The sequence below is a fragment of the Hydra vulgaris genome, chromosome 11 (assembly GCF_038396675.1).
Source record: "Hydra vulgaris chromosome 11, alternate assembly HydraT2T_AEP".
NCBI lineage: Eukaryota > Metazoa > Cnidaria > Hydrozoa > Anthoathecata > Hydridae > Hydra > Hydra vulgaris.
In genome coordinates this window covers 27590876-27616222 of record NC_088930.1, presented here as the reverse complement: position 1 = coordinate 27616222, position 25347 = coordinate 27590876, and the positions used below count along the sequence as shown (strand labels likewise).

The 25347-nt window shown below is 27.2% G+C and overlaps 1 protein-coding gene across 2 annotated transcripts in view; it reads left to right on the top strand.

The window, feature by feature from the left end:
- Positions 1-2413: 2413 nt before the first annotated feature.
- LOC101236768 (coiled-coil and C2 domain-containing protein 2A) overlaps positions 2414-25347 on the top strand; it is a 124912-nt gene continuing 101978 nt past the window's right edge. For both annotated transcript variants that reach the window (XM_065810640.1, XM_065810641.1), the window contains exons 1-6: positions 2414-2523; positions 10425-10484; positions 10674-10757; positions 14841-14898; positions 19575-19684; positions 21568-21645. In XM_065810640.1, the coding sequence (XP_065666712.1) occupies positions 2479-2523; positions 10425-10484; positions 10674-10757; positions 14841-14898; positions 19575-19684; positions 21568-21645 (435 nt within the window). In that variant the 5' untranslated portion in view covers positions 2414-2478. The remainder of the gene's footprint in view (positions 2524-10424; positions 10485-10673; positions 10758-14840; positions 14899-19574; positions 19685-21567; positions 21646-25347) is intronic.

Genomic DNA, 25347 nt, shown 5'->3' with positions numbered 1-25347 from the left:
GAAGGTTTAAGCTGTACGTGATTTGCCACTTTATGGACATGAAGAGAAATATAGTTAATTTCACAATGGTTCACAATAATCCTTTTTTGGCTGCAAATATTGATAAGTATGGCAACCCAGGTCGCGGCAAAATATCATACTTATTATCTACTGTCTATGATGAACTCATTAACTTGATGGGTCAGAAATGTTTTCTTTGATGACTATTGAAAGTGAGATGACCAGACAACTCTCATTTAATGACATTTGCCAGACTAAAATCCAGAAAATGTCACTTTAATTTTTAAATTCATGACAAAAATATTGAATATTGAAATAGTCAAAATGGGCCCCAAATTATTTGTGCCTCTGGCCCCAGGTTCCCTTAATCCGCCCCTGATGCTGTGTGAAATGATGTCTTTTAGACAAACAACATGCTGTGTTAAATATGTGAATATGCAAAAAGAAACTTATTTCAAAAAAAATCTATGGGCGATACTCCAATTGACCCCCCCCCCCCTCCTTTAATGGATCTGCCGCTGAGCTAGCCATATTGCAACAATTGACGACTTTTTTAACAACAATCGACATTAAAATGAATTAAATTAACAAGACAAAGAAAAAAAGCAAAAAATAAAAAGATTAAATATTCCCGGAATTTAATTAATATTTATTCGTCTAAACAAAAAAGTTGTTAAAAAACTTTCTTAAACAAATTTCAAGTTAACTAGTTTACAAAATCTTCAAAGTTATATTGGAAATTTTGCTGAACTTGTTTTTTAGAATTTATTTTTTAGAACTTGATTATTTTTTTCTAAAAAAATAAACGATTCTTGAAGTCTTTATTATTTAAAAGTTCATATTTTAACGTGAAATTATTTACTAAAATTTAAATAAACCTATTATATTTTGTAAACAAAATTAATTTTTTTCCCGCCTAAAGAACTTAATAACATACGCTTCTAAATAAGAGTCAAATGATAATGATACATATTAAAAGATACAAATTCAAGATTAATATTATATTTTAAAATATAGAATAATGTTAAGCTTTAATGTTATAAAATTCCTTTATACCAAACAGGGTATAAAGGAATTTGATAATATTAAAAGCTTAGCATTATTCTATATTTTTAAATATGTTATTAATCTTGAATGATATAATAATATTATATCATTCAAGATTAATATTATATTTACAGATTTACAGGGAAAATATGTATATCCTATTATAATAATATGATATAATATTTTCCCTGTAAATCTCCTAGAAGAAGTAAGTTCTAGATTCATTATAAAAGTAGTTCTAGATTCATTATAAAAGTGTTTGTGCACTCTAATTGACCCTAGTAAACTCATCAAAGTTTTTTTTCAAGTGCATTTATACATATAGATAAAGCTAGTAAAAGAATACACTTGGTAAAATATTTAAAATATAAACCAAATTATTTATTATCATCAAAAGATAAAATTTTTATCTAATTTTTAGTTTGATTTGATGAAAGGATACAAAAAAATGTTGGTTGACATGAAATCATGTCATTATTAATTGAATTAAGTAGATTGCTAATTAAATTTTAGTTATTTAGTTAGAATGCCACAAGAGACCAAGAATTAAAGGTTTCGCTAAAGGTTATAAAGGATGAGCAATTGTTTGAAAATAATTTTTTAGAAGCTGGACAGCTGGTTAGTTGGTTCAGGCCATTACCTAAATTTAGTTAAGACGCATGTTAAACCAAGTTTTGTGACAGACTTTATTGAAGTTGTTCAATATTTCAGAAAACCTCAACCACATGAGAGTATATATTGTTTATAATATAAATTAATACAATAATACAAGATTTAAAATAAGCTGTGGGCATTAAAGAAAAAGCAAAGCAGAACCAAGTCTAGTAAGGTAACATCATTAAATGCAAATATAAAGCATGAACTATATGCTTTCAAATGGTAATGTTAATTTCACAAGCATTACTAATTTTTGCATCATGCCTATAAGATTGATCATGATGTAGGAGTTTATCTATAAATATGTTAGTGAATAAAAAAAAGTACACACGACTTACAAATATAGAACATAAGATTGTTATAACTATTTCTTATTTTAAAACAACCTAGAAAAAGCACAAATAAAATGATTAAATAGAATTTTGAAACTCAGTTTGAATCAGCAGTTTAAAAAGATGTAAATATGTATATATATATATATATATATATATATATATATATATATATATATATATATATATATATATATATATATATATATATATATATATATATATACACACACACACACACACAGAGTAGATGTACATAAGTGTATTTCAGGTTTTTTATAAATATTTGCATTAAACCAGATTTTCCAACATAAGTTTTAGTAATAATATTTTAGTTTATATTAAAATTTTTTTTTTTTTTTTTCAAAATCAATTTTAGTTTTAGATAAAATAACAACCTTTTGTATGATTTGTGTTTAACAAAGTCAAAACTTTGCAGAAGATGATTGCAGAAAAAATGAGAAAAAGAAGAGCTCAGCTCCAAGCAGTACTTTTTTTTTATTATTCATTTATATATATATATATATATATATATATATATATATATATATATATATATATATATATATATATATATAAAGTGGTAGAAAATCATTTAGCAAAATTTATTTTCATTTTACACTGAGTTTCATCAATAAAGACTCATCAGAAAGGAGAAAGACTACTATTTTTTTTTTTTTTTTTTTGTAATTCACCTCCCCAAGGCCGAGAAGACCACTACAGATGAGGAGGCTACTTGTGATTATAACCCTCTCTCAACTCTATTACTCTATTACGGAGAAACAAGTTGAGCGCGGTACTACCAGGGACGTGGTGGGAATCGAATACATATATATATATATATATATATATATATATATATATATATATATATATATATATATATATATATATGTATAAACAACTTTAAAATGTATTCTACAAAATAGAGTGCTCAATGTTCTTAAAAAAGTATTTCTGATGAGTCTTTATTGATGAAACGCAGTGTTAAATGAAAAAATTTTTTGTTAAGTGATTTTTTACTAATTTATATATATATATATATATATATATATATATATATATATATATATATATATATATATATATATAATATATATATGCATATATACACACACACATATATATATATATATATGTATGTATATATATATATATATATATATATATATATATATATATATATATATATATATATATATATATACATATACATATATGTATATAAATAAATATACAGTACTGTGAATATGTTTTAGACCACTTGTATAATTAGACATATTTACAATTTTTTTTCCTATATAATTTTTTTAAAGTGTACTTAAGTTTAATAATATACAAGAAAAGTTGAATGAATATATTATTTTGAATAAATAAGCGGATTTGATGATGAGACATGAGGGATTTGTTAAAACGATGAGGGATTTATTAAAACCATGTAAAATCATAATAACTACAGACCAAGCATTTATCTAAATAAGAAATAAAAATAAACTGGTTTAAACTTATTCAGGTTCATACTCCTTCATTTAAGTTTTTGACAGTATAAAGTGCAGTCATAGAATGAATTTAGTACAATAATGATGGGTAATTAAAAAATTGTTATTTTTTATGAGTTTTAAATTAATTAAATGGGTAAAATATCTTTAACAGAGAGGCAAAAAGTCACCGTGCTTCATAAAAAAGGTTATTCTCAGCGCCAAATTTCATCCAAAACAGGATACTCGAAGACTGCTGTTACAGAAATCATTAAAAAGTTTAGATAAACTGGCTCCCTTGAAGATAGAATGAAAAGTGGTAGACCTCCTAAGCTAACAAATGAAGACAATAATTATTTAAAAACCCTTTCTTTAAGAAATTGGAAAGAAGCATCAACTGAGTTGGCAAAGGACATTAACACAGCAACTGGGAATTATGTCAGCTCTTTTTGTATTTGACGACACCTACTCAAATTGGGATTAAGATGGTGTCTTGCAATTCGAAAACCATTATTACGGCATGGCAATAAAGAAAAACGACTTAAATATAAGAAACAACACAAAGATTGGGCGCAGGAGATGTTTAATCGGGTTTTGTACATCGATGAGTCCAAATTAGAATTTTTTGGAAAGAAAGGACGCCAATATGTTCAAAGAAAAATTGGAGAGGCCTATCAGCCCAAGTGTTTAAACACGGAGGAGGCTCTTTACAAGTTTGGGGCTGTTTATCTTCATCTGGAGTAGGTGATTTGATCAAAATAGAGGGGTGACTCACCAGGAAATGTTATATGGATATCCTAAGGCACCATGCTGTATCATCCGTAATGAGACTAATAGGTCATAATTTTATTCTGCAGCAGGACAATGACCTGAAACATTGTTCCTGAGTGGCAAAAAATTATTTAAACAAAACGGAAAAGAAAGGTGTGTTAGAATTAATGACCTGGCCTCCCCAGAGTCCAGGTTTGAATATAATTGAGCATATTTGGGATTACCTGGGCAGAAAGAAGGTCGAACATGCTCCCCGAAATGCTGATGAATGTTTTAAAGTACTTCAAAGAGAATGGCACAGTATACCCCAGGACTTTATAACTAATTTGTATGAATTCCCAGCGAATATCAGCTGTGATTAAGGCAAAAGGAGGACACAGTATATATAAAGAGTTTTTTATGAAGTTTGATATTAAAGAGTTTGTATTTGTTCCATACATGAAATACATGTGTTTTAATAAGTTTATGATATAGAACTGCAAATTTAAATATTAGAGAAGAATTATCCAGGATTTTTTGAAAGACTTTAAGTGGTCTAAAACATATTCACAATACTGTATATATATATATATATATATATATATATATATATATATATATATATATATATATATATATATATATATATATATATATACATATATATACATATATTATATATATATATATATATATATATGTATATATATATACATACATATATATATATATATATATATATATATATATATATATATATATATATATATATATATATATATATATATACATTATAAAATTAAATTATATTATAAAATTCTTGTGCAAACTACATCGAATAAACAAAAAACAAAGTTTCAATCTTAGATTGTTTTTTTTTAATTTACAAAATGTGATTGTTTATTTGTAGTAAAGTTCTAATAAATCAATGGATAACTAATGTGAAAATTTAAAGAAAATGCTGGTTTGTGGAATTTTTTTGGGACGCAATAAACAACGTTCATGTATATATTCTGTTAATGTTACAAGCAAATGCTTGTAGCAAAAGTAAAACTAAATTTTGTATTTAATAATCAATATATTTAGTAAATAAATAGATAGCTTGCCCATAAACACACACACACACACACACACACACACATATATATATATATATATATATATATATATATATATATATATATATATATATATATATATATATATATATATATATATATATATATATATATATATATATATATGTATATATATATACACTTATATGTTGTCTGAAAGTTTTCTACAAAAAGTAAAAGTTATAATGCAAGACTTTTTTTATTAATTGATAGACTGCCTGCCCCAACCAAACCCTCAGTCAATGTACCAGCACTCCCTTGCAAGTCAGGCTAAAGATAGTAGATGTAGCAGCACTCCATTGCGAGTTAGGCTATTTGTCAGTCGATATAGCAGCACTCCCTTGTGAGTCAGGCTATTTGCCAGTCGATGTAGCAGCACTCCTTTGCAAGTCAGGCTATAAGATAGTTGATGTAGCAGCACTCCGTGCATGATTTACAGTAAAAAAAATTAAAAATAAAAACATTTTATTATAAAAAACAAAAATGAAAACATTTTAATAAAAAAAATAAAAATAAAAACATTGTTTATATTGTTAAAAACATTCAGAATGTTTTAAAAAACATTCTTGTCAATTAAATTTGCGTTTTTGCGGCTTTTTTAAAAAATGATTAATTTGTAATTAACTTAATGGTTTTTAATTTCTGACAACACGCAAATGTTGGACGAAAGTCAAAAGTAATTAAAAGTGACGTATGTGTTGGCGTAAGAATCACTTTTTTCCTTCCGCTCTTCCCAAAGACAACAAACTATAGATCTATATATATATATATATATATATATATATATATATATATATATATATATATATATATATATATATATATATATATATATATATATATATATATATATATATATATATATATATATATATATATATATATATATATATATATATGTATGTATGTATAAATGTGTGTGTATATATTAGGGTGTCCCAAAAAACAACATTTTTGAAAAATATATGCAGAGACCCCCTTAATGTGTTCTATCTAATACAAAAACACTAGATTTAAAATTTTTTTGAATAAAAAATATTTTAAGGGGTCTCTTAAGACCCTCGAATATTTAATGGGTCCCTAATATTTTCAAAAAAAAATTTTTTAAAAGTATGTGAACCTGGTACTCAAATGAAGCAAAATTATATAAAAATTTCAAAAATAATATTTAATTTGGAAAAATTTTAACTTATTTATCAAAATTGTCATAAAAATACATAAAAAATGTATTTTTTTGTTTTTTGTTAAAAAACATAATTGTTCATGTAATAAAACCAAAAATAACAATTTTATATTTAAAATCTATATTATTTTTGAAATTTTTATATAATTTCGCTTCATTTGAATACCAGGTTGACATATTTTTGAAATTTTTTTTTTTGAAAACATTAGGGACCCATTAAATATTCGAGGGTCTTGAGGGACCCCTTAAGATATTTTTTATACAAAAAAATTTTAAATCTAGTGTTTTTATATTAGATAGAACTCATTAAGGGGGTCTCTGCATATATTTTTCAAAAATGTTGTTTTTTGGGACACCCTAATATGTATATATGTATATATATATGTATATATATATATATATATATATATATATATATATATATATATATATATATATATATATATATATATATATATATATATATATTTATATATATATATATATACACACACACACATATATATATTTATATATATATATATATAAATGTATATATAAATGTATGTAAATATATGTATATATATATACATAAGTGTGGTAGTGGTGTAGTGGTAAAGCGCTCGCTTTATAAGCGAGAGGTTTCGAGTTCGATCCCCACCATGTCCCTGGTAGTACCGTGCTCAACTTGTTTCTCCGCGCAGCGGCCTTGTTCTTTAAGGTTCGTGTTTCGGAGTTATGAGTTGAGAGAGGGTTATAACCACTAATAAGTAGCCTCCTCATCTGTAGTGGCCATTTCGGCCTTGAGGAGGTGAATAACAAAAAAATATATATATATGCATATATATACATATATTAATATATATATATATATATATATATATATATACATATAAATATATATATATATTTATATATATATATATATATATATATATATGTATATACACACAATGATACTGTGTTTATTGCTTTCTCTAGGTCTTATTATATAAAGAAAAATGATTTTGTTATAAGTTTATAAATCTCCCTTTACTTTTGATGCCCCAAAAAGGGCTTCCCCTCACAAGAGTGGGGGGGGGTGAAGATATGGTAAAAAACAACCATCATTATCTTGTGTTCTTCCTATGACAAAAATGTTTTTAAAAATAGAATTTAGAGGGTGGGGGGGGGTCATAATGTTTGTTACTAAATGGTTATTAAATGAAATTTATAAAATGTTGATAAATTTAAATTTAGTATAAAGTAGTAAAAAAAAATTTTAATAAGTCATTGTCCATATATTTGGGGTATGGGGGGGGGGGGCTGATCTTTTAAGACTATTTTGGTTCCCAGTCAACAATCACCGCAATTGTTTGCAAAAAATTTTCATTTGCCATAAGCATGAATAAAAAGGAACAGTTTGTCTCACGCGGCAGATGTCCAAGGGGCGCCAAATAAAAGAAGATTAAAAAAAATATATAATTTGTTCGCTGATAATATAGAAAAATTTAGAAAACAGGAGTGCCAATCTGGGTTGCTGTCCTAAACGGTGTAAAGGCTCTTGCCACTCATGATCATTATAGATTATTTATTTTAATTTATTGTTGCTTGAAATTATAGACTTTTTCAAATTTTTATTTCTATAAGCTTATAGTCTTTGTGCAGTTTTAAATAAAACAGTGGTAAAATTTATTTACAATTTTTTATAATCAATGATTTCTTCTACAGCAATTTCAATATCATAAAATGTATCCATGTCAGCTGAATTATCATATGCTCTTTTTAGTTCAAATATGGATTTGCTTAAAATTTTACACTCATAATAAATTGTATCATTAGGTTCTATTAAAATTGATGCAATTGTTTGTCAGTAAAATCGCTCAAAGCAAATATTGGGAGAATTAAGGTAAATCACACTGCAGTTGAACTAGAAATTAATTTTGTAATATCCTTTGCTGGGTTCAAATATATTACTAAATGATAATAAAGAGTAATTCTTCAAACTTTATTATAAACTGCAATTGTATGGTGCATTTCCTCAGTTAAAACTGAACAAGATATTTTTACCATTACACCATTTGAAAAACTGCGCGAGATACATTCACTATACACCATGAAAGTCAAATTTAATAATTGTGACTCATTATGCAATATCTTAGAAAAGACTGCTGTTAAATATAAAATCAATGATATATTCTGCTTTTTTCTGAACAATCTAAACTATTTTGCATAATTTCTTTTTCAACAGGAATAGGTAAATCTATGTAAGTGTTTTTCATTGCCCATACCCTTTCTATCTTGTATTTGGAGCATAAAAAAATTTTCATAATCATGTTCAATCAAACATGAAACAATGCGTTTACCCTTAGAGTCACTTTCTTCAGAAATTTCAACCAAGTTTTTCAAATTTTCAGGTACTGTATCATTATCTCAAGTTTCCAAAGATTTATTTAAAACATTTGAGATAAAACCTTCATGGGATCATAGCTTCAGCGATCCTTTTGTAAGCTGTACTTTGGCTCTTAAATTTTCTTCTTAACAATTTTTTTTTGCCATTTCTGAGGTCAAATATCTTTTTATTCTTTATTAGTACTTTTTGTTAAGTTGTTACCAATAGCTCCTACAAACTTTTCTCCTGAAAGTAAAATTTCTTATGATTCAAAATCAGTTGTGTCTTTTACTAAATCTTTGGTAGTGACAGTACTTGTTTTAGTTTAAATTACATAGCATAATTGATTATGCTGACTAAAGATTTTCAATTAAATTACCACTTTTTTAATACAAAAAAAAAACAAAAACTTGTAGAGTAAAATTGCATTGTTGAAATAACATTAAGCAAACTATAGCTAGTTCTATTTTTTTTTTTTTTTAAATTTATAATATAGTAGAATTGTAAACAATTTTTAACCTGTTTGTTGAACATAGTTTGACTTGGTTAGTCGATATTGGTTTAACGCAATTTTGTACGAAAACAATGGCGGTGTGGTGTCAGCACCTGAGCTCGATCTGACGTCGGCGTTAAGACAAGGTACTCTGTTCTGAATAAGTCAGAAGTGATTAGTAAAATGCTCAATAAACCAAACTGAAAAACTGTAAATAAAGAAGTAATGTCTAAAAATAATTCTATTTGTTTGATAAACATCAGGTTAAAATTGTTTACATATCTACATTCCCATTTCTCATAATGGCTGATTTTTAAATGCTACTTAAAACATTTTTTGTCAGTTTGTTGATTTAAAGTATTTTTGTAAGCAATACCCCCTCAATTTTTTTAAACCATTAAATTACAATAGGATACCCTTTCCAACCTTTTATGTTTGAGATAAATATATTTAAAATAGGACCCAAATTTAAAAATGTATGAGTTTAGCTTATGATTTTAGACTAAGAAAGGGTTTTTCTCAGTTTTTTTGAATTTTTTTTTGAAAGTTCTACATATACTTCCTTAATATAAAAAGAAACTTAAGATAAAATTGCCTCATTGCCTTTAAATTAAGTTTAAAAATCGCATAATCCTAATAATGACTTCCAAGTGTTGAAAGGTCAAATGTTTGACCAACCATAAGTCAGGAACTACAAATATTTAGAAAAAAAGTATATTAGAAAAAAAAGTATAAAATGAGGCTTCTTTTTTGCACTATCAGCATTACTATATAAAAAATTGAGTGTGATTAAAGGATAAATTTTAAGCATAGCCTGGTTTTCTAAATAAATGGCTCTTAAATCATAGTCAAAAGAACTATTTATTATTCTTAAAATAGTCTAATGACTAAAAGAAATACAGCTGTTATGACTATCAAATAATAATGAAACAGATTTTTTAATCAGTTGTAATGTTTTCATATTAAAACATTTTTTGATGGTATTAAAAATGTATAATATGTATGTTAAACCTTAGTCTTTAAGAGCATCAGGCAATGATGACCAAGATCAATCCACAAGTTTGCAAGCTCCAATAGTAAGTTATTATGTATTGATACTCATTTTTTTTTTAGTTTTACGAGAATATAAATCTTTTTTTTTTCCGTAATCTATATTGATATCGATTATAATAATATAGATATCTATATTAATATATCCACAAAATACAGTTATGTAATTACATAACTATATTTTGTGGACTTTTTTGTGTATTTTATTATTATAGACAAGTAGTTTAAATCCAGCTCTTAGAGAATCAGAGGATACAATGAATAACTTGGTGCATAGAAGAAGTCAATATTTAACAGAGGTATAAAATATCTTAGTATGTTTTCATAGCTTTATTTACAGAGAAGTTTTAAAATATTTTGATATATTTCATAGGTTTTTATGTATTCTGGTAAAGCTATATTTTCTAAAAAATTTTAGTCTATAAAGGAATTTTGTACAACATTTTAATATTACTATAAACAAAAATCAATATAAATTACTTTCATATAATCTCCAATTGACTGATACATGGAGTTGACTGTTACACAGAGTTGACTGTTACATAGAGTTCACTGTGACATAGAGTTGACTGTTACATAGAGTTGACTGTTACATAGAGTTGACTGTTACATAGAGTTGACTGTTACATAGAGTTGACTGTTACATAGAGTTGACTGTTACATAGAGTTGACTGTTACATAGAGTTGACTGTTACATAGAGTTGACTGTTACATAGAGATGAGTGTTACATAGAGTTGACTGTTACATAGATTGTCTTTTAATAATTCAATTACTTTTCAATTAAGATTTTCTTTAAACTTTCAATTGCATCTTGCACAAAAAAGATGACCTACAGCTTAACGAAACTATAGTTAAAAAAAATATCGTAAACTGGATATTATTATATTATAATATTTAACAATTTAAATATCTGAATTATAATATCTATAACAAATATCTAAATTATAATTAGTATTGCTGATATTTTTGATATTGTGTGTATCCTATGTAATTTTAATCTGTCCTCATTGTTATTTTAAAACCTTAAAAACAAATTTTGTATTTTTGATTATCTGAGTGTGTCCTTGTCTCTTTTATAATCTATGTAAAAATATACAAATTGGGTTTATCTTGTTGAATGTTGGTATTATTTACAATGACCATACCTTAAGGGGTAAACAGATTCTATCTGTTGACCAGCCTTGCACCCCTTCTTGTTTCCAGTTTAAAATATTGAATGCTGGATCTTCTTGACTCATTTCATGGGTTTTGATTGTGTCTCTGTTTTTATGACTAGGCAACTCATTCTATTATCTCCTAATGAGGGTACAGCTTTAAAACTCAGTTTTATGGTTTTGAGGCTGACTGGTAGTTAGGTTTCCTGAGCTCTGTGGTAACTCTCAGAGAGGCTGATTCCATCAACAGCTGTAAAATATCAGAGTACTAGCAGTGCCATGTTGCGCATGGATGGCGTCCCTGTTTGTACTTTTGGTGTGCATTGTTGAGGCCACATTTGAAGCCTTTTGTTATGGCTTAAGCTTTGTCAATAATAATGAGGCAATTGCTTGGGCTATTAAATAGTGTACTGAGTAATATCTGTGCTTTGAGTCAAGTTCTTTAACAAATTTAAAAATGACTAAAGTTCTAAAAACTACAAAACACAAAATACCATCGTTATCACCAAGTTCTCTAAACCTATCATTCACTAATATTCATGGTCTTCGAAGTAACTTTTCTTCTGTTGAGTCTTATATCTTGCAAAGTTCACCACACCTGCTTGCTCTTTGTAAGACTAATTTGAGTTTGTCTGTCTAATTTTGTGATCTTTGTGTTAATGGCTATCTTCCTTTAATTTGTAAAGATTCCAATAGTTACATGCTTGGCCTGGGCATTTACATTCGTAAGAATTTACCCATTTGTTGGAAAACTAGGTTTGAATCCACCGACTATTCTTTTATGTGCTTTTGTTTAGCACCACTTCACTCTATTGCTTTTCTCTTTGTTCTATTGGGCTCTCCTTCATGTCAAGACTGCACTCTTTTCGATGTTATTTCTTACCAAGCCTCTTTATGCTTCAGCCAATATCGTTGTTGTCGGTGACTTTAATGCTCATTACACTAAAAGTTGTGGGCCTTAATGGTAAAGGCATTAAGGCCCACAACTTTTGTCTTTCTCAATTTCTAAATCAGATAGTCACTTTTCCAACTTGCTTTCTTGACAATCCTAATCATTTACCTTTTCTAATCAACTTATTTCTTGTTTCTGATCCTAGTCATTTCTCGGTTTCTCCACATTCAGCCTCAGGTGCTTCTGATCACAGTTTGATCTTCTTAAAACTTTTATCTCATTCTTCTTCATCATAAAAATCCCCCATCATCATACCTCTTATAACTACCTTAAAGCTGACTAGGACTCTTTCCGTGATTTTCTTAGTGACGGCCCTTGGGTAGAAATTTTTTTTGTTTTCCCGCTGACAAATGTGCTTCTTACATAACTTCTCGGATTCAGGCTGGCATGGAATCTTTTATTCCCTCTCGACAATTCCAAGTCAAGCTTCACTCTTCTCCATGGTTTTCCTTGCATTGTGCTGCTGCAATTTCCAATTGAAACCATTATTTCCATACCTATCAACAAAACAATTACTCAGTAAACAAGCGTCTATTTACTACTGCTAGAAATCATTGTAAAAAGGTTTTGTCTAATGCCTAAATCCACTATTCTCAGGTCACAAAACCTTATATTTCATCTCAAAAATTAGGCTCTTGTGACTTCTAGAGAATTTTTAATATCATCTATAATAAGGGCAAATCTGTTATTCCACCTCTCTGGTATGGTTCAGATTTTGGTAACCTCACCTAAAGACAAAACTGAATTGTTTGCTGAAAACTTTTCATCAATATCATCTCTTGATTCCATTAGTTGTATTCTACCTGATATTTTTATTTTTTTTCCACCTCCTCAAGGACAAGAAGGCCACTACAGACGAGGAGGCTACTTATTTGTGGTATAACCCTATCTCAACTCTATAACTCTGAATCTTGACAAACATGGCCGCTGCGCGGAGAAACGAGTTGAATGGGTACTACCAGAGATATGGTGGGGATCAAACTCAGAACCTCTTGCTTATGAAGCAAGCGCTCTACCACTACACCACTACCTCATATATAGCCAACAAACAGGTTGGTCCATATGATGTAGCGACATACAGGTTGATCTATTGCTTGACATTCATATCACTCCAGCTTCTGTATGTAAAGTGATTTTCTGCTTAGACTCTTCTACAGCTTGTGGTCCGGACAATATACCTGTTATAGTCTTGCAGAAGTGTTCTCTGGAACTATCTATACTTTCAATACTATTTAATAAGTGCTTATCCAGTCTTGTTATCCAGCATGCTGGAAAGCGACAACTGTTATCCCTATTTTTAAAAACTCTAGAAGGGATCTGACTCATCTAACTATTATATATACCATCCCATTAATCTTTCTATCATAAGCGAGGTTTTTGAGTCTTTAATTAACAATCGCTTAATCTGTCATCTTAAATCTAATAACTTTCTGATCATGAGTATGGATTTCAATCTTCTTGTTCTACTGCTGATTTGTTAATGATAATAACCAATAGGTTTTATCATGCATTAGATAAATGTGGAGTGGTTAAGGCTATTGCTCTTGACATTTCTAAAAATTTTGATAAAGTCTGGCATTCTGGTCTTCTCCATAAGCTTTCTTCTTACGGTATATCAGGTAACATCTTTAAAATTATTAAATCCTACTTTTCCAATCGTAGTATAAAAGTAGTCCTCAATGGACAGCACTCTTCTTCATACCCTGTAACTTCAGGGGTTCCTCAAGGTTCTATCCTTTGCCCAATATTCTTTTTAATTTACATTACCAATCTTCCAGATGTTCTCACATCTAAGGTGGCATTGTTCGTTGATGATACTACCATTTATTCTTGTCTTGATAAAAAGTCAACACTCTCTGAAAGCTTGGAGGGGGCATTTGAGCTTGAAAAGGATCTCACTTCTGCTACAGCAAGGGGCTCTCAGTGGCTGGTGACATTTAACTCAGACTCAATTTTTTCAGACTCAAACTCAATTTTTTCACCGTTATCGCAATAAACTAGATTTTCCTATATTTATGAACAGTAATGTACTCGATAAGTCATCTACCCTTCATCTTCTAGGGTTATCTCTTATATATGTTATATGTGTGTATGTATGTATGTATGTATGTATGTATGTATGTATGTATGTATGTATGTATGTATGTATGTATGTATGTATGTATGTATGTATGTATGTATGTATGTATGTATGTATGTATGTATGTATGTATGTATGTATGTATATTTATATACATACATATGTGTCTATAATTCTTTTGCTACTGCTACTTAGAGTTCAGATACAAAAGAAGTGAGTTCAGTAAATGCAGACAGTGTTATGGCTTCTGAAGGTAAGGTTACTGTAGCTTCCTTGAGTAACATTTAACTTAACATTGAAGAAATTTTTTATAAATTATATTAACATATGTTTTATTCATATACATATTAATAGATATTGTTTATATACATGATGTTATAATGTAGTTGCTTTCAAATTTTTACTTTCTTTTACCACAGGTTTAGATAATGTAAGAAATTATTTCATAAGTCTAATGGATAATTTGTAATGTTGGCAATGTCACAAAATACTCAGTAGTATAAATATGAAAAACCATTTTACTTAAACTTATACCTAATTAATATATTATAAAAAATAAATAAATTTAATATATAGATATATATTAAATTTATTTAAAAAAATTGTTTATTCATATTAATTTGATTGCTAAGTGTTTTGAAACATGTATGAAAAACTATCTATAAAATTATTTTGTAATCACTTTATAAGACTAGAAACATTGTATATTAAAGAGTAATATCTGATAAAAAAAAGAGCTACATAATGTATAATTTTAAGGAAAAAATACCACTAGGATAATTATATTATTGGCGTTTACTAAGTCAATGTTATTGACTTTGTAAACGCCTTTTTTCTCACATGTAAATAATAATGAATTAAAATTTAAGCTATAAGCTGTTAAAGCTTCTTTTTTTTTTTAATTTTAAATTTTTTCTTGTTGAAAGAAAAAAATTTAAAAATTAAAATGAGCCTTAAGTTTTTTATGTTTTTAAGATAATAAAACATGAAAAACCGCATGGCAAATTTGTGCGATAATATTTCAATGTGTCCCCTACACTCATTGAAATACTTATACTGGGTCATCCTTAGTCTAACTTTTTTCTATGAATTGTGCTTAAAACTGTATTATCGGCTAGTTTATTTAAATGACATCCATTTGATGTCATTTAAATAAACTAGCCGATAAACTCAAAATTACATTTATAATGATTAGTAATAAAAATGGTACAATATTATAAATATTAAATGCATTTTTGTAAACTTTAGAGTTAAAATGAAAGTGGGTTGGTGTTTGCTGGAAATTGTGACAGTTGCTATCAACTGATCGACTAGAACAGAGATTTTAATGATATTCAACCACTTTTGTCTTGTGCTAGAAATGTAGTTATTTGTTATACATTAGTATATAAAAAAATAGGTATAAATAATTATTAAACAGTAATGATAAACCAGATAACAAAGCTGACCACAATGTGCACAGTATCAAACCATGGGGGCAACCATGGTTTTTGAAATTCTAATGAATGTTGCACTTGTTGAGACAATTCAAAATCTTCAAGTCATGTCACTTGCCCTCTTTCGTGACCAAACAAATTTTTTTGTAAACCTAATATAGAAGAGATGATATAGTTAGTAAATGTAGATAGAAGATAAGATGATTATTTTTTAAATTTACTTTAAGGTAATAAAATTAACATTAACAATGAAAAAATACTGATGACAAGAGATTTCAAAATATTTATATAAAAAAAGTTGGCAGCAATACATGGCCTACTATAGTGACAGGCCGAGTAAACATAGGGCTTTTGAAAAAACTGTGGGAGAGTTTTATGGATACATACATATTTTTTTTTTTTTGGTTTTTAATAAATAATGAGCAAATAAATGCAAACCACATTTCATTAGATAAACATAGTAAAAACTCACTTTTTATTGTCCAAAAAACTCTAAAATCATTATGATAAAAATAACTTTTCAATATAAAACTACAATTAAATAAAATATATATATATATATATATATATATATATATATATAAATATATATATAATATATTTATATATAATATATATGAAATATATTCCACATTTAAGATAACTTTAAAATTTTCTTTTGAAGATTGCGAGGAATAAAGATACCAATAGTTGTTGAAAAATATATTGGCAAGGATTCTACAATGTTTTTTTAAAACATTGGTAAATCCATAAAAGTCGGAAACTATCAAAAATGCAGTTAGATAAGCTAACTTGACTGAAAATAGTGTGCAGATGATGAAATAAAATGTATGAATAAAATATCTACTGCAAATCTCCTAGTAAATTTAAACCACCATGATTAATCTCTGTGAGATAATCTCCTAAGGATACATTATTTTGCTCCTGGTCAAAGCAAAATAATGTATCCTCAACTGAAGGATTTTCTCAATTGACATAGCCAGCAATGTTAACCAAAGACATTGAAATTTCTTTAAATTGCTTTCAATAAATAGAAGATCAAGAAAATATAATAAAATGTAATAAAATAGAATATCTTTTTACATAATTACATTTTTTGCACAAATGGCTTGATGATACTTCTAAATCATTAGCAGTGATACCAATATTCAGACAAAGTTTTTTTTTTTTAATGTCAATTTTTTGTAATATTTGCTGGTTTGCGTTTTTTGAACATTTATAAAAAAGGTACCACCTGATCCTTGCCAAAGTTTTTCAAATGCTTTCTCAATAGGATCACTAGAAAAATATCCAAGGCAAACATACTTATAACTTGTAGTTAGTAAATGTTTTATTAGTTCAATCATTCCACTACATGTAAGTACTTGATACTTGATGCACTAATGTTATCATTAGTGCACCAAGTACTTACATGTTAAAGGAAAATGTTATCATTAATGCATCAAGTATTACAGAGATTAAACATGTCAAAACACTTTTTATTTATTTTGTTATTGTCACAAAGAATGGCAACAACAGAACAACCACAATTTTTTATTGTTTCAATTGTTTTCATTGTTTGATCGTATTTAAAATTAGTTAAACCTGTTACTGGTAATGCTTTATACAAAAACTGTTTTCGACCAAATAAAGGACAATACATTAAACACAAACTGTTTTTCGCTAATACATTTGGGGAATTTACAGATTTACAAAAAGTGTTACCTCCTTGATATGTTTACTGAGGTTTAACATAAATTTCATCAATTAGTAGAATACCCTGTCTTTGCAAAATAGAATATTTGTCAAAATACAGCTTAAAAAAATCATTTTTTCCAACATTTCTAGTTTTAGATTTAGTCAACTTTGTCATCAAAGATGACTAAATCTAAAACTAGATTTAGTCATCTAAATCTAGTTTTAGATTTAGTCATCTTTGATGATTTTCATTGTCAAGAACTATTAACTCTCATCATTGAGAGTAAATAGTTCTTGACAATAAAAAGTACTCAAATGCCCTAACAACTATATTAGGAGAATACTTTTTTTTCACCAATAAACATAAGGAATTCATACTTAACATTTGTTCAATAATAGTACTTTTCTTGTGATCAATTGGTAAAGATTTCAGATAGTGTGTTGCAGCATGGAGACGACTAATACAGTCAATAATATTCATATGATTGTAAGAAACAGGTTTTTTGGTGCACTTAACACCACAGTGATAGTTATCAAATGATAAATCATTTTTTATTTTCAAAATAAACTTTGGAACACCCAAGTTGTCCAATATATCAGCAGATTGAATATGTAAATAGTTTTTATAGATATTTGATATTATCGAGAAGGAAAAAGAAGTTAGTTTTAGACATTATTTTATTACATAAATCTTCAAAAGAAGAAATATTATCCACTTTCACCTCCATTTCACAGGCATAGTACTTCTTAAATGATTTAGTAGTTAGTCTTGGTGGTGTTAGTAAAGTCGGAATTTGACCTGGACTTACACAAGAAAAAACAGATGGTGGATGTTTTGGTCTTAACTTTCACTAAACTAAAACTTTTTCATAGTCTATAGACAAATGATTTTCACAAATAAAAGTATTTGGGCTATCTGGAATATTATCTCAAGGTATAGTACTTATCCATCTTTTTCTTTACACAACTAAAAGATCTGTAGTGTTACATTATCAAAATGCTACAAAGCACCTGAAATTGTACGCTTAAAAAACAAAAAAGGTTTCTTTTAAGGAATTTAAAGGCATCTTAGTGAGTACCACAGTTTTGGTTAAAGTACCAAAGGTAAATAGAGGTCCATCAAATGAAAATAACATTGTGAGGCTTGTATTAAAAGTTGTATAAAAAATACTTTTATACCAAATTAGATCCTCAGTCAGAATTACAAAATACAATGCATGGTTAACTAAAGAAATACTTTTAAAATCTAAACAATATTGTTTCATCATTTCACTAAACAATATCGTTTCATCCTTTCACTAAAACAGTTTGTGGATTTGATCAAATCACTTATTTCCTTTAGGTAAATGACCTCAGAGCATTGCAGTTTCAACACCTTTTAACATTTACTAAAACATATCAGGGGTTTGATCAAATTTCTTACTTTCTTTAGAGAAATGACTCAACAGCCTTTTGATTTTAACATTATCTGTGATTTGATAAAAGCCCTGATCAGATTTGATCAGATCACAGATTTTTTTTTATTGTTTCAAGTCACCTCCCTAAGGTCTATGAAGGCCACTGCAGCTGAGGAAGCTACTTTTAGTTGTGGTTACAACCCTCTCTCAACTCTATAACTCTGAAACGCGAACTTCGACGAACAAAGCCGCTGCCGAGAAACAAATTGAGCGCGACACTATCATGGACATGGTGGGGATCGAACTCTGAACTTCACGCTTATGAGGTCAGCGCTCTACCACTACACCACTACCGCATATTTTATCATTTCCCTGCGACATATAGACAATCCACATTAATTTTTTAAATATTTATTTAGATTCTTCACCTGCATCTCCCAGCAATGATCGTGCTGGTTCATTATCAATAAGTATGAGCATGTCTGTTAGAGAAAGACTTCGTAATCGTGTCAAGAAGCAAAGCATTGATGTTAGTAATCATAGTTATTTTTAGAATTAAATTTCAAATTATATTTAAAACATCTCAAGTAAAATGATATATTGGTAACTTTATATTTTTTTAATCAGCCTGGAATTTAGTAGCTCAAAAAATTAATTTTTTTAAAAGGAACTCGTTATGCATTGGTTTTATTTTATAATATTTTGCCAAAAGTGGACAAAAATAAAACTTTAACTAGTTAGGTCAATAAACTTGAATCTGTATTAATAGATAAAAACTTGAATCTGTGCAAACAAAATGCAACTTATTAGGTCAAGTTATTTTCTTATTAAAATTTACCACTGATAAAATTAACTTTATTCTCTAAAAAATATTTATGTTATGGTATAAATGATTATAAGTTGTATCACTCTTAATTCAATGATTTATTCGTAAGCGAGAAGTTCCAAGTTTAATATATATGAACTCAGAACTTCTTGCTTACAAAGCAATCTACCACTACACCACTACTGCATGATTTATGCATTTAGTTGAAGTTTGATTATTACCATTGAACTATAAGTATTTTTACTATTCAAATTTTATTCTTCAAATCCTTTCAAAATTTTTATTGATTTGTGAGTAGCCATCTTTATTTATTTTTAAGTAGCCATTTGTACTTCTACTTTCTTTTTTTAAATGATACATTACTATACTTTTGGATTCTGCACAAACGATTAAGTTATATTATTATAATAATTAATAATTAGTCATTTTAAGTTTATGCTATAATATATATTAATTAATATATCAGTAATTGTTTGCATTTGGTAGTTACAATATTCAAAAAAAAAATAATCAATAAAAAAACTGATATATTTATAAATTGGTAAAATAAGCATCTAATTTATTATTTGCTTTTTTGCTAGATATCTTTTTTACATAGATTTATCAAGATTATTGCAAATTTTGGCTTAAACTATTCTCCAAATGATACCTAGTTATTGCTTTAGGCTATTTAAGGATCTTATTTAAGTCTTGACTAATTCTTTGTCTATCCAAGTCGAAATAGATTCAATTAGATTCAAGCTTGTAATCAAGCTAATTTCAAGATTTGCATCTTTTAGGAAGAATTTTACCTTTTCTATTTATTACTTCAAAGTTATTATCACTGAAAATTAATTCCTTCCAGTTTCCCAAAGAGCACTTGAAATTTCTCCTTACGCCACCTTAATCCCGTGTGCTGATCTTTGGCCGTCACCATGTGTTTTTTAACAACTGCATTAACACCTAAGTTAAATAATTAAATTTTAATTATATTTTTCTGAACTTTTAAGCTTTTTACTATTTCTCTGATACTGATAGAGCTATCCTTCATATCTACTATTGGAAATCTATTATGGAGCCATACTTCATACTTTTTATTTGACACTTTGTTGTTCCGCTTACACCCACCTTACAGTTTTCTCACCCATTTTATTGTCATCTTAATTTTAAATCTTATTAAAATATATTAATAGGCTTTAAATGTGACTAATTTTTAAAATCAATTTCTTCTTTAGTTTTTATTATGTGATACTTTAAACAAACTTTAAGTAACAAAAAAGTTAGCAGAAAATCACTTACTAAATTTTCTATTTTACATTCCTTCATGAATAATGAAATACTGTGTAAAATTTTGATAAGTGATTTTCTCCTAATTTTTTATTGCTCTGTACTTTTAAGAACATTAAGCACTCTATTTTGTAAAATACATTTAAAATTTTTACAATGTATATATAATTTGTTTATTGTTAGTTGACTTTCTTTTTGTATAATTAAAAAAAGTTCTGAATAAAGTATTATCTTTTTGGTTTGGATGTCATATTTATCAATTTATTAATTATTAATTACAGTTTTACAGTTGACTATATTATTTTAATTTTAATTTATAGCTAAACTCATCAAGTCGTAAATTACGTGGTTTACGAGATAGACTTTTGCCTAATAGATTTGATGAGTCTGCTGCTACAGTAAGTAATGAATTTTTATGTTTTTACAATATATTTGATGAGTCTGCTGCTACAGTAATGAGTAATGTATCTGTATTGAATATATGAATGTTTTTATATTCATATATTGGATTAATCTTTTTGAATGTTTTTATAATTATGTTTTTTAGTATTCTTGTTAGTAAGGTTTCATATTAGTAAGTGATCTGATATTATTATTATTTTTTAATGAAAATACCTCCAGCGGAAATTAGATTCCATCATCATCTATCAATAGAGAATAGCTTCCATAATAAATTTTAAAAGAAAGATCCACAAATATTGCATCAGGATCCCAAGACAGTCTCTTGCTCTTACATTCTTTCCCTCTCTTGCTCTTACATTCTTTCTCTTTGATGACTATTATGATGTGTGCTTTTTACTGTCTATTTGTTGTCTATTTGCTGTCTGTTTGCTGTCTATTTGATCTCTATTTGATGTTTATTTGATGTTTATTTGCTGTCTATTTAATGTCTATTTGATGTTTATTTGATGTCTATTTGCTGTCTATTTGTTATCTAGTTGATGTCTATTTGACGACTATCATGATGTGCGCTTTTTGGTGTCTATTTGCTTTCTATTTGTTGTCTAGTTGATGTCTATTTGACGACTACTATGATGTGTACTTTTTGGTTTCAATTTGATGTCTATTTAATGTCATGAATATTTCTGATAAAATTTTTAAAAATCTTGATTCTAAAAGTTCAAAGATCTAAAATGCTTTATGATGAACCTAAGATTGAGTCTTTTAAGATTAGGAAGAAGGAGAACCTAAAATTGAGTCTTAACCTAAAAAGTGAGTCTTTCTTATAAAGATTTGGAATAAAAGTTACCAGCAAATCCTCTAGTTTTTATCACCTACCAGATGATTGTTAGTAATTATAATCTGAGATGTTTTTTAACTTGCATAAAGAGAAAATATTCTCTGAATATTCATTAGTTCTAATATCATTGCATGAACTTAATGGTATATTTTATAAGTTTAACTAAGTATCTTGTATGTTTAATATAATGGTTTTAACTGTATATAAAACTAGTTATAAAATAACAATTGTAACTAGAGCTAGCTTTAAAAGATTTTCTACCCTGCCATTTTACAGCTTTAATACTTTTGAACCTAAATCTCATTTTAAAAAAAGTATATGAAAAAAGCATGCAGCATACCTAGATATGCTTTTCACAAGTTTGGATGTAGCACAGCCCTGATATATATATATATATATATATATATATATATATATATATATATATATATATATATATATATATATATATATATTATATATATATATATATATATATATATTTATATATATATTTATATATATATATATATATATTTATGTATATATATATATTTATATATATTTATATATATGTATTTATATATATATATATATATTTATGTATATATATATATTTATATATATTTATATATATGTATTTATATATATATGTATATATATATATATATATCAGGTATATATATCAGGTATATATATATATATATATATATATATATATATATATATATATATATATATATATATCAAGTATATATAATATTAAAAAAACCATTAAAAAGATAACATTAAAAAGAGCATGAGAAAATACAAATTAGAATTTAATTGTTGACCCCCAAGCTTTTGTTGTCACATTATCACCATCATCCCTATTAAGAACATTTTTGCCACTTCCCAACTCTTGTTGAACTTAAGCTTAGTTTATTTTTAGGGATTCTTGAATTTTCCAAATTCAATATTCTGGAGCAATTAATATAGTTTTGGGGTGTAACCAGTCAAATGTACCTTAGCATGTTTTTTTAATGTTCAGTAGCACCCGAACTGGTCCATTTTCCTTTTTTACTATTTTTCTGGTGTTCAATATATCTTGATATAATTTTCTTTTTGGTTTCACCAATGTATATAAAGTTGCATGAACACTTTATTTGGTAGACGCCTGAGTTTGTATTTGGAGGAAGTTTTGTTTTATTGTTACAGAATATATTGTTTAAATTTGGAGCTGATGTAAATATAACTTTTATGTTTTGCTTTTTAAATTCTTTTCTAAGTTTGGGACCAACAATTGGTATCCATGGTAGCTTTACAAATGGTTGGTTGTCAGTTGGTTAGTAAATGGTATTTTTTAAATCTATTTTTATATAGTCTCTGGCGATATTAGTTAAATTGTTCTTGTCATGCCTGTTTTCAACAAATATTTCTATTAGAAAATCAATTTCTTGTTAGAGGTATTTTTAAGAACATGTTCTTTTTGCACAGCTTAAAAACCCTTTGAATACACCAGTAATAATATTAGAACTGTTGTTTGAGTTTGGTTCAAGTTGAATATTAGTTATTACTTCTTTTCGATATATTTGAATAAACTCCATGGATGTTTGTAATATTATTATCTAGAAATTTAAGTTATTTTTAATGGTTTTCGAGTTCAACAGTGTATTTTATGGCAGGATTTTAGGATATTTAGAAACATTTATTGTTGTTTTATTGAGTTAAAATGAGCGTGACAATCGACTACTTATCTCATGAAAGGTTTTGGTTCACATGTATCAATAGCAGCTGTACTAAGTGCTTTTCTTTCTACATTTTGTAGAAATGCTTCCGCCATAACAACCATTAAAGACAAACCTATAGGACCTGAATTAGGTATTATTCGGATTTTGTTTTCATATAAAAAACTGCAAAAACTCAATGAAAGTTCTATTAATTGATGTATGTCTACAAGTGAAAGTTTTGTTTGAGTTTTTAAGTCATTGATGTCATTATTTAATATATCAATAACAACTGGAATAGCTTCGTTAATGGGTATGAGCGGATAAAAATTAACTATATCAAAAGAAACTTGAACTTCATTGGGATCTAGTTTCTATTGCCTAATTTCATTAAAAAAACTATTTGAATCAATAAGTCTATTTTTGTTTTTGTTTTGTGTTAGTTGAATGATATTAACAAGGTATTTGGAGGTTCCATATGGTGATGTGTTGATTGTTGATACATATAAACCGGGCGCATTGGGTAATCTTTTTCCAGTTTGTGCGCTTTAATCATTCTATATATTCTAGGCGGCACACAACCTGATGAATACATTTTAAAATATGTAGTTATGTCTAACTTTCCCTTTTTTCTTAATTTACACAATTTGAAATTTGGTAATAAGTGTGGATGTTGGGTCATGATCAATAATTTTGCTATTTTCAATTTGTTCTTTTAATTTAAGAGATTCATCCTTTTGGTATAGTAATGCAAAACCTGCACCTTTATCGAAGGGATAAGTCTTAATATCTGAATTCATCTTTAATTTTCTTATAGAAATACGTTATTGTTTATATAAATTATCTTTTAATCTTAATTTTAACGAATTTGTCAAAATTTTAGAACAGTTTTGTCTTAGAGATTCTGCCTGTGTTGATTTATCCTGTTTTTTAAGTTGCAAAGCACACATTTCAATATTAGTTATAATGTCAATATAAGGGATTTTCTTCTGTAATGGCACAAACCTAGATTGAGTAATTCAGTTGTTGTTTTATTCAAAATAACATTAGTTAAATTAAGTATAGAAGGTTTAACAACTTGATTAGGAGGATTTATTCTAGGAGTATTTTTTATATTCAATTTAGTTTTTAATTTATCATATTTTTTTTTATATCCGTTTTTTTCTTAATATAAT